This window comes from Papilio machaon, chromosome 7 (genome assembly GCF_912999745.1).
Source record: "Papilio machaon chromosome 7, ilPapMach1.1, whole genome shotgun sequence".
NCBI lineage: Eukaryota > Metazoa > Arthropoda > Insecta > Lepidoptera > Papilionidae > Papilio > Papilio machaon.
This window is the reverse complement of record NC_059992.1, coordinates 4067385-4084747: the sequence shown is the minus strand read 5'-3', so window position 1 is coordinate 4084747 and position 17363 is coordinate 4067385. Positions and strand designations below refer to the sequence as shown.

General features: G+C 39.1%; 2 protein-coding genes across 2 annotated transcripts; both read left to right on the top strand.

Moving 5' to 3' along the window:
- Positions 1-1666: 1666 nt before the first annotated feature.
- LOC106714880 (androgen-dependent TFPI-regulating protein) lies at positions 1667-7250 on the top strand. The gene is made up of 4 exons (XM_014507999.2): positions 1667-2055; positions 4589-4738; positions 6157-6377; positions 6898-7250. The coding sequence occupies exons 1-4, from the start codon at positions 1858-1860 to the stop codon at positions 7070-7072; spliced, it is 744 nt and encodes a 247-aa protein (XP_014363485.1). The 5' UTR covers positions 1667-1857; the 3' UTR covers positions 7073-7250.
- A 2006-nt stretch (positions 7251-9256) lies between these two features.
- On the top strand, positions 9257-10493 carry LOC123721130. The gene is made up of 3 exons (XM_045678629.1): positions 9257-9274; positions 9369-10091; positions 10212-10493. The coding sequence occupies exons 1-3, from the start codon at positions 9257-9259 to the stop codon at positions 10491-10493; spliced, it is 1023 nt and encodes a 340-aa protein (XP_045534585.1).
- Positions 10494-17363: the final 6870 nt, after the last annotated feature.

The following is a 17363-nucleotide window of genomic DNA, read 5'->3' as shown; positions in this document are numbered from 1 at the left end:
TATATGATGTAACAATAGCGATAAAACTTATTAAGCACAAGGGAAATAGTGCAGGTAACATGCAATTGATGTTTTATATACATAGAGCTTTAATAGTATATCTGTAGGTAGAGGCTAATTTTTCTGTTACTGGAATACCACGAAAGAAGTTGAATATCCATGAAACAGACTTAGTAAAAAAACTTAGTAAAATTGAATATAAGAAAATAAAGGAATAATAATAGTGAAATAACTAACGGGTTTTCCAAAATATTGTATTTATGAAAGATTTAATATTCTGCTAAACGTGAATCATCATCATCATCATCATCATAAGCTCACTAAATTTCCCCACCGAGGGGCTCGGAGCCTACTCCAAGTTAGGGGTGACTAGGCCATAGTCAACCATGCTTGCCTTGTGCGGCTTGATTGACTTCACACATCATTGAATTTCTACTAAGATATGTGCAGGTTGTATTACGACGTTTTTCTTCAACTTAAAAACTTCGGATAAATGTACATATCGAAAAACATATTGATACATGGCGGGATTCGAACCCAGGACCTGCAGATTGCAAGTCAAGTGCTTAACCCCTTTTTTTTTTTTTATAGTCAGGAAATGCGTTTACGCACGCCTACGCCGGGCTGTGCAATGGCGTAGGGAAGTGCTTAACCCCTGAGCCACCTACGCTCAACGACGCTAAACGTGAATTTACCTTAATAATTGTCAGCGATGCCAGTGCTTCCGACAAATACTTCACACTTTTACAAACTTCATAGTTGAGTATTGTGTTTAAAGTAAAATGCATTAAAATTATTCGCAAAATACCAAAAAAATACTAGTGAATGCGATGCAATTATAATGACTATTATTTACAATTGCAGGTCAGCCTTCTCAATTGAGAAGTGCCTCGAACCTTTAAGAACCATAACGCAAACATTTAAACTAACATATAATTGACACTCATTGTTTTATGTCTTGCTCATTCTTGTTTAAACACCGTTAAAATGGTGCAAAGGAAAGAGGTCAAAGGATTTTGCATACAAAAAAAAATAAATACACAAATTCAATTAATTCTATGAATTAATAGCCATTCACCATGTATGATAAATCACTGTTGATTGATGGTCAATAAACAAACCAAATTGTTATTGATGATATCGGCAGATAGACATAATTCAAGGTCTACTAGCTCGTAGTGTCACTTAGAAACCGAAGAAAAAATTTAACCATTACTTCCTTTAACCTCTAATGATATTTTTTTAAAGCATATGCTTTTAAAAAATATCATTAAATGTGACTGCCAAAAATACAATATATTTTTTTACATAAGTGATGATGAGGCAACTCAATTATCTTAACTGACATTACCTAGTTTACGGTACTAAGGTAAATCTTGATGCAAAATTAACCACTGACTTTCTCAACACAGGACTGCAGCCTCAAGTAAAAAGCCACCTTGAAACCAAAAATGTTTCATCACATTCTACTCTCAAACTGCCGTAGAATATATTCGAGAGTAAGTTGTTTATCTCACATTTCATTAACAAATCGCGATTTCGCTGGTCGCTGTTCACGGCCGTCGGTCGTCGCGCGTATAAACAATAACATAACCTAAATGCCGCGTAATTTGAAATTAAATAATCAAAATGTTAATTGTAATATTACCCCTATAACCTGAACACGTTTAATATATAATTTTCTGTTTTATATTATAATAGGAAATACATATAATAATAATGTAAAGTCTGAATAAACCGGATTATTTCTACATAGGACGGAGCATAAATGTGTCGGTTACAAAAGCTTACGCTGAGTTCCTCTTACGCATTTCTTGCAACCAAACGTAAAACGCGGCAGTGCGGTGGCGCCACACAATGTTTAACTTACAAAATATTTTTTTAAGAAATAGTCAACTGTTCCTTAAAACGAGGTTGTTTATATACTGTTTGACGTACGCCCATCTCAATATAATGTCTGTGGTTTTATTAAACAAGGATTTTGCGACTTCCAATGATCCAGATCTCAAAGTTTATTTGACACTTAAGTGGAAATTGATTACAACATGGTTCAATGTAAGTCTTTTTTCTTCTCGATGACGTTATTTAAACGTATTCGCAAATCTAATGTAAAAATAATTGTTTATTTAAATTATACGATAATTTATAAAGTGAATAAAATGATAAAGTCCCAATTTTCAAAAAATATTTTGCTTGGGTTTTAATATTCAAATAACTTCAAAATGTGAACAATGTTACATATTTCTGAGAAAAAAATTCTCGTCCCTAACAATTTTCTTTGGTCAGTAAATTAATTAATTTTTTAATTATATTAATTAAAAATTTGTTAATAAACAACGATAGTTAATTACTTTCATGAAATTGAAAATAATAAAAATTTTATGGAAACTGTGAAATTGACTTCTTTAAAAACAATTTCAGAATTTAAACGTTAACTGGGATTTAAAATTGTTAAAAGATGTATATTTTGGTATAGTATAAATTTTGGTAACTATAATGTAATATTTAAAAGTACTTACATACTGTTGTTGTTATCACTAGTATGATGGTACAAGGCTAAATTTCGTAAATAAAAAGAAAAACTTTTAAGAGTAGTCAAAGGAAATGTAATGATAATTATGCAAGCTCTTATTATGCCTACTTTGCCTACAATACGAGTATATACTGAAAAAGTTTACTGTACATACAAATAACAGTGGAAACCTAGAGGATTTTTCGATTAATTCACGTTGGAAATCATTAATTCCTACACTCGTACCATCCTAGGCTACCATATAATAGGTACACACATAAAGCTTTTTCCCATGTCACATCAAAGTTATAAGTCCACTAACTTTTAACCACGACTTCGTCCGCGCGTAATTAAAGTCTTAACAAGTACCCAGAGTTCTTCCAGACAATGTTATATAGCTATGCCATATTTCAACGAAATCCGGTGAGCCATTTTGGAGATACCTTCTAATAAACATTCATTTATCTATCTAAGCATTCGCGTTCATTATATTAGTAAGATAATGTTAAAATTCTACACAAATAGTTTAAGTAAGAAAGTAGATGTAAGAAAGCATCTCAAAACATTGAGCTAATTTGGATATCTGATGTAATAACATTTTACATCTTACAATTTTATTAATCTATATATATAAAAGAAAGTCGTGTTAGTTACTGAACAATACGATTTAGCTGAAAATTGATGGGAAGATAGCTTAGAACTAGGAGACGGACATAGGAACTTTTTTATTTTGTGTGCATTTTTTTTTTCCGCGCGGACGGAGTCGCGGGTAAAAGCTAGTAGTAGATAACTTTAATGTATCAATATTTTCCTAACCGTTCCAATTAGGACCTTGTTTAAGATAATAATGCGTTAGGATGTTTCAAAAGGCAAAATCAAACCCACAACCGTATGATTAGTAATCTATATAAACTTAACCATTGGGCTATTGAGGCTTGAAAGTTATAAAGGAAAAAAGTTGACCATGAACTTGTTGATGACATTCGTTTATACCGTAATGTTACGATATGCAATAATGCTTGTAATAAAGGTCAAGCCAAATTCAACATTTTTGAGGTCATTTTAAAATTAACTCTTCGATAGTTTCAGGAAGTTACTTTAAGTTATTAAAAGACGTATTTTTGATACAAGGGAAAATTATATATTGTATGACTTTACTTTTTAAAAGAAAAAAAAAGCTGTTGTACGTGTAGAATATGGTCAAGATTATAGAAGTTTAAGGAAAATATTCTAGTTATGTAAATAAAACCTAATTCCAGTATCAGTCTAACCAAATATAGAGCCTTACAGTAGCATATATCATAGCTACATCAGTGGAAATATACATATTATAATTAGAATCCTCGGAATAATTGGAAGCCAAAAAACTTGAGGTGCTGTGCCTCGCTAAAGACAAATCAACAAATCTCCCTTAACGCTCTTTTTTGGTAACACTCGTGAAAGAGCCACCAGGTCCTCCAAACCTGCTTTCAATTGCATAGTATGATATGGTTCTTATACTTGTAATGCACGTTATCAAAAAGTGCATAACAACACGAGTGCGTAGCTAAGGTGACTTTACTGTAAAAAAATTACAATATTGTAATTGAACTAATTAACAAATAATAAAATAAACAAAGTGTTTTTGAATTAAGTAATTGCTTCATGGAAATAAAATCTATTTTATTTAACCGATACTTTTTAAATATTCATACATTTCCTGAAAGGTAAGTAAATAACTTTGATTTTAGAGATTTACATTAATTTAAATTCAATGTCAACATTTTTAATTGTTAATGGTAACTTAGTTAAAAGCGTGTCTTAGAAGAAGTATAAAAAGTAATTAAGTAAAGTAATTGATATATGTTGTATGTTTTGTTGACTTTTTTAATAAACCCACCACACACAACCACACACAAGGAAACATCTTTTCAATATTCATTTTTAGATATCTTGTATGGAAAATTAAAATTATGTTAATTTTTAAGTATGAATATTATTTTTTAATACCACAATACTAATAAATATGAGCTGAATGTATTTGAAACAGTTAAATCGTTTTGTGCAATGTCCTAAACAATTTTTTTCTTTTTCCAGATTTTGACGATACCGTACATTCCAATTTGCGTGTACTGCGACTGGCGCGAACTGAAAAGAAAAGCCGACCGCCCCGTGCCGCCAAACGTAGAAAAATTGAAAAATATTCGTGACTTTTACTTTACAAATCTCATCTTGCCAGCTACATTGGTAATGTGCTTCACTTCATACTATTTTAACAACTATCAATTTTCGTTCCCGTACTCCTCCGAAACGGCTTGACCGATTCTCATGAAATTTTGTGAGCATATTGAGTAGGTCTGAGAATCGGCCAACATTTATTTTTCATACCTCTATTAATTTTTTTTTAACTGCGCGCGGACGGTGTCGCTGGCGACAGCTAGTTATTTTATATAAATTCATAGAATTGTTAATTTGTACATAATTTATACATACTCGTATATGTAGGTAAATATAACATAGACTGAAAACACAGTTCAGAAGCATTCTACTAATTGTTTTAAGTTTTATATTTTGCTTCACGACGTGTCCTATGTGTGTACTCATTTGTTTTTAATAATTACATATAAATAAAACTTTAAAAAACCCAGGCGATAAAAAAATATAGACATAAATGATGATTTATTATAATTTAATAACAACAAACTACGAATGCTTAATGTTTAGTTTGCGATTTGACAACGAAATCATTTTGATTTTATCATAAGATGATGAAATATGAAATATTAAGAAAGTACCAATTGTTTACAAAATGGCGTCAATTACTTATGCCTTGTTGAAGTATCACGCCTAATATTTCGTGGGCTAATTTTATATGAACAATTTACATCATTAAAAGATTGTTAACGCAAAGGTTAGCTAAATTGTACTTCAATAAAGGGTTTAACCAACAACTAAAAACAATTAACATTTAATATTTTGCAACTAAAATTTTTCAAGTTTTTTTAATTAACCGAAAACTACACAAACCTAATTAAATGCAATTTCTAATATTCTAAAACTTTTTCCACAAAAATTTAAGTTACTTGAATTAACAGTGTTATTTCGCTAATTAATCATTTCAAAATACAGTTTCTTATAAGAGTTGTTATTTGATTGGCGAACTTTGCATTATATTGCGAAAGGATGATTTAATCAAATATTTTTTAACAAAACCTAATTAATTCTGATGTTCATAAGTTGCGAAAAGATTATCATTAAGGTTAGTATAGACTAGAGCATTTACTTGTAACAGAATAACTTGCCGCTCTGTGCTATGGAAAAGGGTGATACACTATAACCTTTTCACGAATCAAACGTGCTTGGGAAACTGTGCTTTAATCTGTATTGTACCATTCGTAAAAACTTTATATATTACATAGAAATGATTGAGATAATGCTCTAGTATATGCCACTCTTTAGATGGCTTTCGAAGACGTACGACTTTTTTTGCTTTTTGTACTGCCAAATTCAATTTATGTCAATCTGATTTATGTCAATCTGTTATGTGGTACTATTTAGGTATATTTGTCTAGACAAATGTGCATACCCGATATGGCTCTCAGTTCATTTGATTGATTTATTCATAACTTAATGTAACTTTGTAATTATTTTTATATAAATTTCAGTATGCGGACGTACTATTCTGGAACTTATGGAACACGGACAGAAAGCTACTGATGCCACTGTCAGTTGACAAGTACGTGTCGGTGTGGGAACAGCATAGTATGCACACCGCTTCTTTGGTCTTTGTCATATTCGATTTAGTACTAGTGCCGCGGCAAAGACCAAAGACATATAAATGGGGTGTCATACTTCTATCATTATATCTGACCAGCTATATTTTAGTGTAAGTTTATTTTTCTAAATGAGTTTTTTATGAACTAAATGCATATCCTTACCAATAACAAATTAAAAGGGCCTCTGTAAGATACTTAGTACCTTCCATGTCTATTTGCGTACTCTTGAAGGTCAAGATATGTCACTAAAGAAAAAATCTTTTTTAGACAGGATATTGCAGAATATTTAGCCAAGTTTGTTAACAAACTCCAAGCTGTGTTTGTTTCGTTATATTTCTTAGAAGAATTGTGTAGGTTTGAGTGTAAGAAAAATACATCTCACAATATCTTTATGGCCGGAAATATATATTTATATACACATCATTTTTTTTTAAAGGCGATAGTCGTTGTCTGTTATTTAAATTTACCCTTGTTTATAGTGACTTTCAATGAGTGGTCAATTTTGAATTTAATCACAATTAAGTATATACCCATAAGACTATAACCATGGATTTACTACCAAAACATCTTTCATAAACATATTCATCTTACTGAGGGTATCCAACGTAACATACTTTAATTTGCCAACAGGTGTCTGACGAGTTTATTGAAAGGAGAATACGTCTATCCAGGGCTGAAATCATTTACAACATTTAAATTTGTCGTATTGACCATACATATGTTTATTGGTCACATGTTCTACTATACTGGACAATGGGTTGTCATCGACTTACTCTGGGGTCAGAGTAACAAGAAGATAGCATGAGGTTTCTTAACAGAAACATCAAAAAAAATGTTCACCTGTTTAAATCTTAGACTACATGTGCTGTCGTCACTATTTATTTTAGATAGTCATTTCCAAGGTACAACTTTAGGAAATTGGTAAGAACAAGCAAACAAAACAGTTTTGAAAGCATTTAATATTCCTAAAATTTGTTATCAAAATTAATCTTGAATTATAAGAATAACTTTAATGTAGAAGGCATTACGGTTTTATTAGGCCTATTGAAAGCCACAACAATTAGATTTGACTGTCTTAAATTAACCTTTTTTTATTAACTTACCGAGGCTTTCTGATACCAAATTCCCCGTTTAAAACATGTTGTCATCTCTGTTTTGTCAAAGATAATGACCGGAATGACGATATGTTTTATACAGAGATTTTGGTCTCAGAAACCAATGGTTAGAAATGTAATTAGCTTATAATCTGTGGATGTTTTAAATTCATGATTTGATTTACATTATAAGTGTCACAGTGTCCCATTTGGTTATTCTGTCGTTTTCCATTCCTTTCGTTTTTAATAAAACGTTCTACAGAAAATTCTATACAATAAATAACTCTACCGATTAAAAATAAAAATAATTATAATATTTATATGTCTTGTAAATTCATTTTTAGTAGGAACATTACTAAGATATTTATGAGTTGTAATTAAAGTGTAAATAAAGATTAAGTATAATTATAAATATAATTTATGAATTAATTGCTTGTATTTTATTATCCGATTAATACTTAAAATATTTTATTTCAGTGAAGTTAATGAAATAGGACAATTGCCATATCATTGTACTAACAACGAAAAACGAGATGATTTGTTGTCATTACCTAATGTATTGACTTCAGACATGTTTGTCCAACTATTATTTATCTTTAAAAAAGTAAAGTATTTGTGCCAAGTCATTTATAATCATTACACCTATACCTACTATTTTGGAAGACACTGTTCAACTTCTTGCATTTCGATCGTTTAAATGTGCCTAAAATATGTGCTTGTGAACAAGATATAGTTTTTTTTTTCGTATAATTCGTCCTCTCAAGTGAATATTTTTTTAAGTCTAATGACGATCATTCTTATTGCTAAAATTAATATAATACGATCTTAGAAAAGGTAACATACCTATTAATTACGACATTTTTAAAATAAATATTGCAACAACGAAATTGCAAGAGCGCCTTGCAAATGGTGTTGCAATGATGTTGGCGAAATTTCGCTATTGAAATATAAACGAACGATTTATTAACATCAGATGTTAAGGACATAGAGTCGTTAAACTAGAAGAATCTGATTAATTACGACCTTGGATAATGTATAAATGGCACCCGTTCTGCTAAGCGAGCCGAATACAATCGTAAGATATGTGTTTGTGTTGTAAAAGTATATGTTTAAATAAGTAATAACATAAATAGATTTCTTTATACTCGTCTTAGGATTTCAACCGATTTTCTTCAAGGATTTCAAAGATGATATCCAATATTGTTTAAAATTACTACATAAATGTTATGTGTAAACATACTTACTGCTTTTATTTTCACATAAATTGAAGATTTAACATAATATCTTCAGTGGAAGAATAAACATGTATAGAAATAAACGTTATTTTTTCAGATTCATTTTCTGGAGATCGACATGGTGGGTAAGGCAATAATATCTCACAAATAGTAGAACTCAAATTGTATTACTGTGTTTGTTTAAAAATCATTTTTTTTATATAATTGATTTAATGGTACACAAGTCCCAAAAAAAGGTACTACTTTGAACTAAGATATTAAAAAAAATTCAAACCCACACACAGCCCGTTGACATAGGAACAACTTCCTAAACGATTTGGATACACGATTTTATTTAAAAACCCAAAAAGATCGAATAAAAAATAAATATTTAAAACTTGACATCACTTTATTAACAATGAATAAACGAGCACATGACCACGATTCTACGTAGTGAAACCCTCGTTTAATAAATCTGTTTTACACTTCACTTCTGTTTTGTACTTTTGGAGGTAGTCTGAATAGAAAACACTTTCGGTGTACCTTCTCAAATCCTTTCCTGTGCATGTAACAAAGGAAGATTAATTGGAAATTACTTCACCAAGGTTACCCACCATCTTATTCATATTAACAAAAAAGGTAACTATAAATACACCAAGGAAAAAAGATACAAGGCATTTAATGCATTTCAATCCACCGGTAACTCATTCACGCGGCTAGCGCGTGGGCACCAGCGGCGAAAAGGAAGGGGACCTTGAAGTTGTTGAACCGGGTGCAACGGGGGTTCGCGCAGAAGATTGTGAGGGCGTATAGGACTGCGTCCCTAAACTCGGTACTAGCACTTGCTGGGTTGCTTCCTCTGGACCTTCGGGTCCAAGAAGCGGCCCTCCTTTATGAAGTAAAGAAGGGTCACTCCCAGCAAGTGCTAGGGGACCTTGATTTGGAATTACCGGTCCCGTACGCCCAGACGCAGCACCCGGTGCACCTGGAGGGGCTGCAGTTCGACTGCATGGCGGACGGTGACGAAGTGGTCCAGCGAGCTGCCGTCGATGTAAATATTTACACCGACGGTAGCAAAATTGAAGGTAAGGTCGGCGCGGCGTTATCCATTTGGGATGACGCCGCGGAGACTCTTTGCCGGAAATTAAAGCTGGGAAACTTCTGCACCGTATACCAAGCGGAACTGTTGGCCCTGTACGAGGCAACCCTGTTCGTGGTGAAGAGCAACCGACGCTCGTTTGGTCTTCATTCCGACTCCAGGTCCGCCCTCGAAACAGTAGCAAAAGGCGATTCCCTCCATCCCCTTGCAGTGAAAGCGAGAGAGAATGTACGAAAGAGCAGAGAGCAAGGGAAGGATGTCAGATTGTATTGGGTGAAAGCGCATGCCGGGGTGGAGGGAAACGAAAGGACGGACGCACTTGCAAAGCAAGCTGCGGTCGGAATGAAGACCAAACCCAACTACGACAAGTGTCCCGTTTCATACGTCAAGCGGCAACTCCGCTTGGAATCGCTTGAGGTATGAAACGGGCGCTACAGTGACGGGGAAACTGCCTCGACAACCAAGGTCTTCTTCCCGGACGTCGTACGCGCGTTCCCCGTGCTAAGAAAAATAGACCCGGATCAAATACTTACGCAGATTTTTACTGGGCACGGGGGGTTCTCCTCGTACTTGTGCAGGTTCCGCTGCAAGGAGAGCCCCTCGTGCATCTGCGATCCGGGTAAGGAGGAGTCCGTGTTGCATCTGCTCACTGAGTGCCCGGTATCTGGTGCGATGAGGGCCGGCGCTGAAATAGAGATGAAAAGTAAAATTAATTTAGAAACAATAAGAGAATTGGTAGAAAATAGGAAAACAAGAGAAAAATTCTTAGAATACTGCAAAGCGTCGGCCCTCTTAGCTATAAATAGAAATAAGACGTAGTTTAATATTTATCACATTCGTAGTAGTAAGTATTTATTGTTTTAAATAGCCTTTTTGCTCTAGACTTAGTATTTTATTGTTTTAAAGTGTAAATAGATATCTATTTTAACGTATTATTATTTTATTGTAAATTTTTTAAATTGTATATAGATATCTTAATTGTAGTGTTTTAGTGGTTTTATTTTATATTATTAGTAATTTAAGTTTTTAAAATGTAAATAGATATTATCATTATTATTGGAACTTTTTAAATTTTACAGTAGTCAAGTAGCATTAAGGAAACGAATGTGATATTAGTTTAAGTTTTATGTAATTGGTCTTAAATTATAAATAAAGAAATAAAGAATATCCCGCACCCCAGGTCCCTGACTTCGACCATGTTAGGGGAACGAGAGGGCGGCACAGCGCCGCCCAATAAAAAAAAAAAAAAAAAAAAAAACTCATTCAGTCATAGTTTTTAATTTAAACCGAAATTAGATTCGTGTTTATTAGACCATTACCACAAGGCATTTAACGAGAAACACCTTTTGCTATCTCGTTCGTTTGTCGAAGTTTTGTCAAAGCGAAGTTAGTTCAGAGAACAAAGGAAACTCGGACACACACACACATTGTGTTTACAAACGCCTGCCTGACTATAGACTGTGCCGCTATTTCTTAGAATTGCGGTCAATAAATTCGCAGGCAAATAAAAATAGGCCTTTGTAGAATCGAAAGTGCCTCACAAATTTTAATAGCTAACATTTGACTGCAAAAAAATACTTTTCGCATTAGGTGAATTTACCAAACATACATTAATAAGATAATAAAATTTCCAATAACCTTGGATTGAAACTAATGTATTAATAACTCATCATTATAAACTTCAGATAATTTGTGTAATATATTTGTGATAAATATAACTATCAAATGTTAAACAATGTCGTACGATGTCATGATGATGGTACTTCCGTATCCGACCCTTTCTAATCTTATCTCTTTAAATCCCTAACGAGGGTTTTAAAATAATGGACGCTAAACTATTTTATATTTTGAAATTAATCTCATAACATAGAAAAGCAGTACTTATTTTTGTAAATCTACCGATTGATTCGCTTACCAGTAAGCAGTAATTACTTAAATTAGGTAAACCATTATATCTTTCTAATGCCCCTCCCATTAAAAAAATACTTTGTATACTTATTTTTTTTCTTTGTTATTAATAATCCCAGTCACAATCACTGATAATGAACAAAGAGAACACAATATGTTACGACAAAGGATAAGTATTGTATGTTTCAAAGAGAAGAGGCACAGCGTGGGACTTATAGAAACATTGTCGACGTTCTGTAAGTCTAATAATATCAAAACATCTTAGAGAATTACGTTAAGGGTGAAACTAAACGTATTGTGTCTTTTACAAAGGATTTCAATTTCGTCGTTGTTCAGTTAGAATATAGATGTAATATGTTTCAAAATTACTGAAATGAAAATAACAAACCATCGTATTGTTATTACTATAAAATATTAGAAACACGGCGAATATATCACATTTAAATATTTAGAACATTGCTTCATCTAGTTGCCTTACAAGGTCACTATTGATTTAGATTTTAATTGATCAATTGAAAATCAAATTAAATTCATGCAATCCAATATTTGACTCCGACTGAAACGTTCCGATCGATAAATCTGGCGCAAGCTTAAAAATCACCATTAGTACCTTTATGCAATTCGTTTATTTCATTAATTCTGTAAATAATACATATAATTGTTAATTCGATAGTCTATATAAATATTATCAGTATGGTGTTGAACGTATTTAATATTGCTTCTAATTACATTATTATTCCCAAGTGCTTATTTCTGCTTATTTGTGTTTCATGCATACGAATTGGGCTATTACTGGGCTGCGATACTGCGATAATGACCACACACCGCATCAACCGTACCAAATGTTCAAATGTATTATATTATAAGTCGAATACCATTTAATTGTATGAGCATAATATTGAATTTAATTAGTTTTACTAATTATAATATTTAATATTTAAGTAGAGACTTTTCACCATGTTTTTGAATAGGTTTGGTTGCTATGTGTCGGTCGTGTCAAGCGAAGTGGTAAGAGATTAAACGATTCGCTTTAATCATAGTCTGTATGGATTACTAAGTTATTTATGTAATATACTTTTATATATTATATATGTCGGCGCCCGCGCGCCACCTGAGCGAAACTGTAAACAACACGTGCACCGATTGCGTCATTCGATGCCCCCACTCTCCCCACTATTAGCTCTGCCGCTATAAAAGACGTGCAACATTATTTGAAAGGCACTCCGCTACAGACTGTTGAGGCGAACGGATGTGTTCGCTCGCCGCACATCTGTCGCTCCGCCCGACATTACATTGAGCAATCCGCACCTGCGCGCGCCATAAAAGGTGCCGCCGTCCTTTGTTGGTGTCCGCCACAGCCGCGCCTGTCGCCGAACAGCACGCCACAGCCGCGCCTGTCTACAAGCAGCGCGCCACAGCCGCGCCTGCCTACAAGCAGCGCGCCACAGCCGCTTCACTGCTGCTGCTTCACGACAACGCTAGACCACACACTGCGCAACAGACGGCTACTAAATTAGAAGAGCTTCAATTGGAAAGTCTAAGACATCCTCCGTACTCCCCGGACCTTGCTCCAACAGATTACCATTTTTTTCGAAATTTGGATAACTTCTTGCAAGGGAAAAAATTCAACTCCGATGGGGCAGTCCAAATCGCCTTCAAAGATTTTATTGATTCCCGTCCGACTGGTTTTTTTAGTAAAGGGATCAATGAACTGCCTATGAGATGGCAAAAGTGCATAGAAAATAATGGTTCATACTTTGATTAATTAAATATGTTATATTAAAAATATTCGACTTTTTGTTCCTCCCATACAAAACGCCAATTTCATATCTAAGGACCTAATATATGTCGGCGCCCGCGCGCCACCTGAGCGAAACTGTAAACAACACGTGCACCGATTGCGTCATTCGATGCCCCCACTCTCCCCACTATTAGCTCTGCCGCTATAAAAGACGTGCAACATTATTTGAAAGGCACTCCGCTACAGACTGTTGAGGCGAACGGACGTGTTCGCTCGCCGCACATCTGTCGCTCCGCCCGACATTACATTGAGCAATCCGCACCTGCGCGCGCCATAAAAGGTGCCGCCGTCCTTTGTTGGTGTCCGCCACAGCCGCGCCTGTCGCCGAACAGCGCGCCACAGCCGCGCCTGTCTACAAGCAGCGCGCCACAGCCGCGCCTGCCTACAAGCAGCGCGCCACAGCCGCGCCTGCCTACAAGCAGCGCGCCACAGCCGCGCCTGCCTACAAGCAGCGCGCCACAGCCACGCCTGTCTACAAGCAGCGCGCCACAGCCGCAGCGCGCCACAGCCGCGCCTGCCTACAAGCAGCGCGCCACAGCCACGCCTGTCGCCGAACAGCGCGCCACAGCCACGCCTGTCGCCGAACAGCGCGCCACAGCCACGCCTGTCTACAAGCAGCGCGCCACAGCCGCAGCGCGCCACAGCCGCAGCGCGCCACAGCCGCGCCTGCCTACAAGCAGCGCGCCACAGCCGCGCCTGCCTACAAGCAGCGCGCCACAGCCGCGCCTGCCTACAAGCAGCGCGCCACAGCCGCGCCTGTCGCCGAACAGCGCGCCACAGCTGCGCCTGCCTACAAGAAGCGCGCCACAGCCGCGCCTGCCTACAAGCAGCGCGCCACAGCCGCGCCTGCCTACAAGCAGCGCGCCACAGCCGCGCCTGCCTACAAGCAGCGCGCCACAGCCGCGCCTGCCTACAAGCAGCGCGCCACAGCCGCGCCTGCCTACAAGCAGCGCGCCACAGCCGCGCCTGTCTACAAGCAGCGCGCCACAGCCACGCCTGTCTACAAGCAGCGCGCCACAGCCGCAGCGCGCCACAGCCGCGCCTGCCTACAAGCAGCGCGCCACAGCCGCGCCTGCCTACAAGCAGCGCGCCACAGCCGCGCCTGCCTACAAGCAGCGCGCCACAGCCGCGCCTGCCTACAAGCAGCGCGCCACAGCCGCGCCTGCCTACAAGCAGCGCGCCACAGCCGCGCCTGCCTACAAGCAGCGCGCCACAGCCGCGCCTGCCTACAAGCAGCGCGCCACAGCCGCGCTTGTCGCCGAACAGCGCGCCACAGCCACGCCTGTCTACAAGCAGCGCGCCACAGCCGCAGCGCGCCACAGCCACGCCTGTCTACAAGCAGCGCGCCACAGCCGCAGCGCGCCACAGCCACGCCTGTCTACAAGCAGCGCGCCACAGCCGCAGCGCGCCACAGCCGCGCCTGCCTACAAGCAGCGCGCCACAGCCGCAGCGCGCCACAGCCGCGCCTGCCTACAAGCAGCGTGCCACAGCCGCGCCTGTCGTCGAACAGCGCGCCACAGCCGCGCCTGTCGCCGAACAGCGCGCCACAGCCGCGCCTGCCTACAAGCAGCGCGCCACAGCCTCGCCTGCCTACAAGCAGCGCGCCACAGCCGCGCCTGCCTACAAGCAGCGCGCCACAGCCGCGCCTGTCTGCACATATGCAACCAGATCACCAGGGTACCAGTGTTTCCGGGTTCACAGACGGGATGCTAGGATTCGGTATGGGAGCGACCAAAACTATGGAGTATGCTAGCAATACCCCGCAGCAAGGTCGAGGTCCGAAGGTTGGGGAAGGGGGTGATAGTGCAGTGGGGGTGGCCGGCAATTATCTACGGCGTACCCAAGGCACAAGGCAGGGAAAGAGGGTGGTAGTGCAGTGGGGGTGGCCGGCAATTATCTTCGGCGTACCCCAAGGCACAAGGTAGGGGGAGAGGGTGGTAGTGCAGTGGGGGTGGCCGGCAATTATCTACGGCGTACCCAAGGCACCAGGCAGGGGAAGAGGGTGATAGTGCAGTGGGGGTGGCCGGCAATTATCTACGGCGTACCCCAAGGCACAAGGCAGGGAAGGAGGGTGGTAGTGCAGTGGGGGTGGCCGGCAATTATCTACGGCGTACCCAAAGCACAAAGCAGGGAAAGAGGGTGGTAGTGCAGTGGGGGTGGCCGGCAATTATCTACGGCGTACCCAAGGCACAAGGCAGGGAAAGAGGGTGGTAGTGCAGTGGGGGTGGCCGGCAATTATCTTCGGCGTACCCCAAGGCACAAGGTAGGGGGAGAGGGTGGTAGTGCAGTGGGGGTGGCCGGCAATTATCTACGGCGTACCCAAGGCACCAGGCAGGGGAAGAGGGTGATAGTGCAGTGGGGGTGGCCGGCAATTATCTACGGCGTACCCCAAGGCACAAGGCAGGGAAGGAGGGTGGTAGTGCAGTGGGGGTGGCCGGCAATTATCTACGGCGTACCCAAAGCACAAAGCAGGGAAAGAGGGTGGTAGTGCAGTGGGGGTGGCCGGCAATTATCTACGGCGTACCCAAAGCACAAAGCAGGGAAAGAGGGTGGTAGTGCAGTGGGGGTGGCCGGCAATTATCTACGGCGTACCCAAGGCACAAGGCAGGGAAAGAGGGTGGTAGTGCAGTGGGGGTGGCCGGCAATTATCTTCGGCGTACCCCAAGGCACAAGGCAGGGAAAGAGGGTGGTAGTGCAATGGGGGTGGCCGGCAATTATCTACGGCGTACCCAAGGCACAAGGCGAGGGAAGAGGGTGGCAAGGAGACAGTGCAATGGAATAAGGCCGGCAATAGATCAACGGCAAACCCAAGGCACTAGGGGTGGTGGAGGCGGCGAGGAGAGTAAAACCACCGTGATTCCAGTAAACCAGAATGCTTTATTATCTGATTCCAAGATCTTTTATACAATTGAAAACTGTTGATGTATCGATTCGTTCCACCAGCTGTCTCGCTGCTGACCTCGCTCAGTCAGCACTAATTCTTTAGCTCGAGGTTGTTCTTTTGCCTTGATCTTCTTTCACGGTTGTTGTTTATGTTCGTTGTCACGAACATTCTGGGGAGTCTCCAGATGACGGGATGGTTCTTAGAGGTTGCAACTGGATGCCGGCACATGCTGCTTCAGATGGCGGCGGTGGGGGTGCGACGCACGGACGGGCTGTCTCGGCTGCTGAAACTGATTTAATTCCTCTACTCTGTGAATGTGCGCCTTCACTGTTGTTATTTGTTGTATTCTTTCTTATTGTCAACCTTCTTCCAATCCTTGGCCTCCATCGACATGTTGTTTTTCGGATGAGATGACAACAGCCCATTGTCATGATGCAGATTATTGCTATTGTAGTGATACTTATTGTTGTTTTGTGTTCCTCAACTTGCTTCCATATTGATGTGCGTAGTTCGTGCTGAATTCCCTCTTGATCTTCTATAAGAAAGATTACGTATCCAGTTGTCGGAATCCTTTAGCACCTCTTCGTTCGGTATGATGTTCGCATTGCTTTTAGTGTTATTCATCGTTAGCGTGAAATTTGATTTTTTTGAAAAAACTGCTTTTACCAGGACTGATTCACTTCTTCGTGTTATCAAGATATTTTCCTCTGTTTTTATGTAACACCTTTGTTCTATCTGTAGTACTCCTGCCCCTTCTAATATGATTTCTTCCCTTTCTCCGTCACATATGATTGATATCCTGTTAGGTTTGCTTGTTATATACATCCATGTATTTGCCATGTATAATGGCTTCCAAAGGACCTTTGTTACTCTGGTACGTACCCTTGGGCAAGTGTTCGTTGAGTTCTGCTTAATGTTCATTTATATTTTCTGTTCACTTATAATACAATTTTTGTTAACCCGCATACTACTTATTGTTTTTGGTTTGCAAATAAAATGTTGATTTCCTTGGGCCACGCATGCCCTCCATTCTTCCTTTGATATTTCGAAATAATATTCGCTGTTATAATCGACCGCCATGAGCGTGTCTTGTATA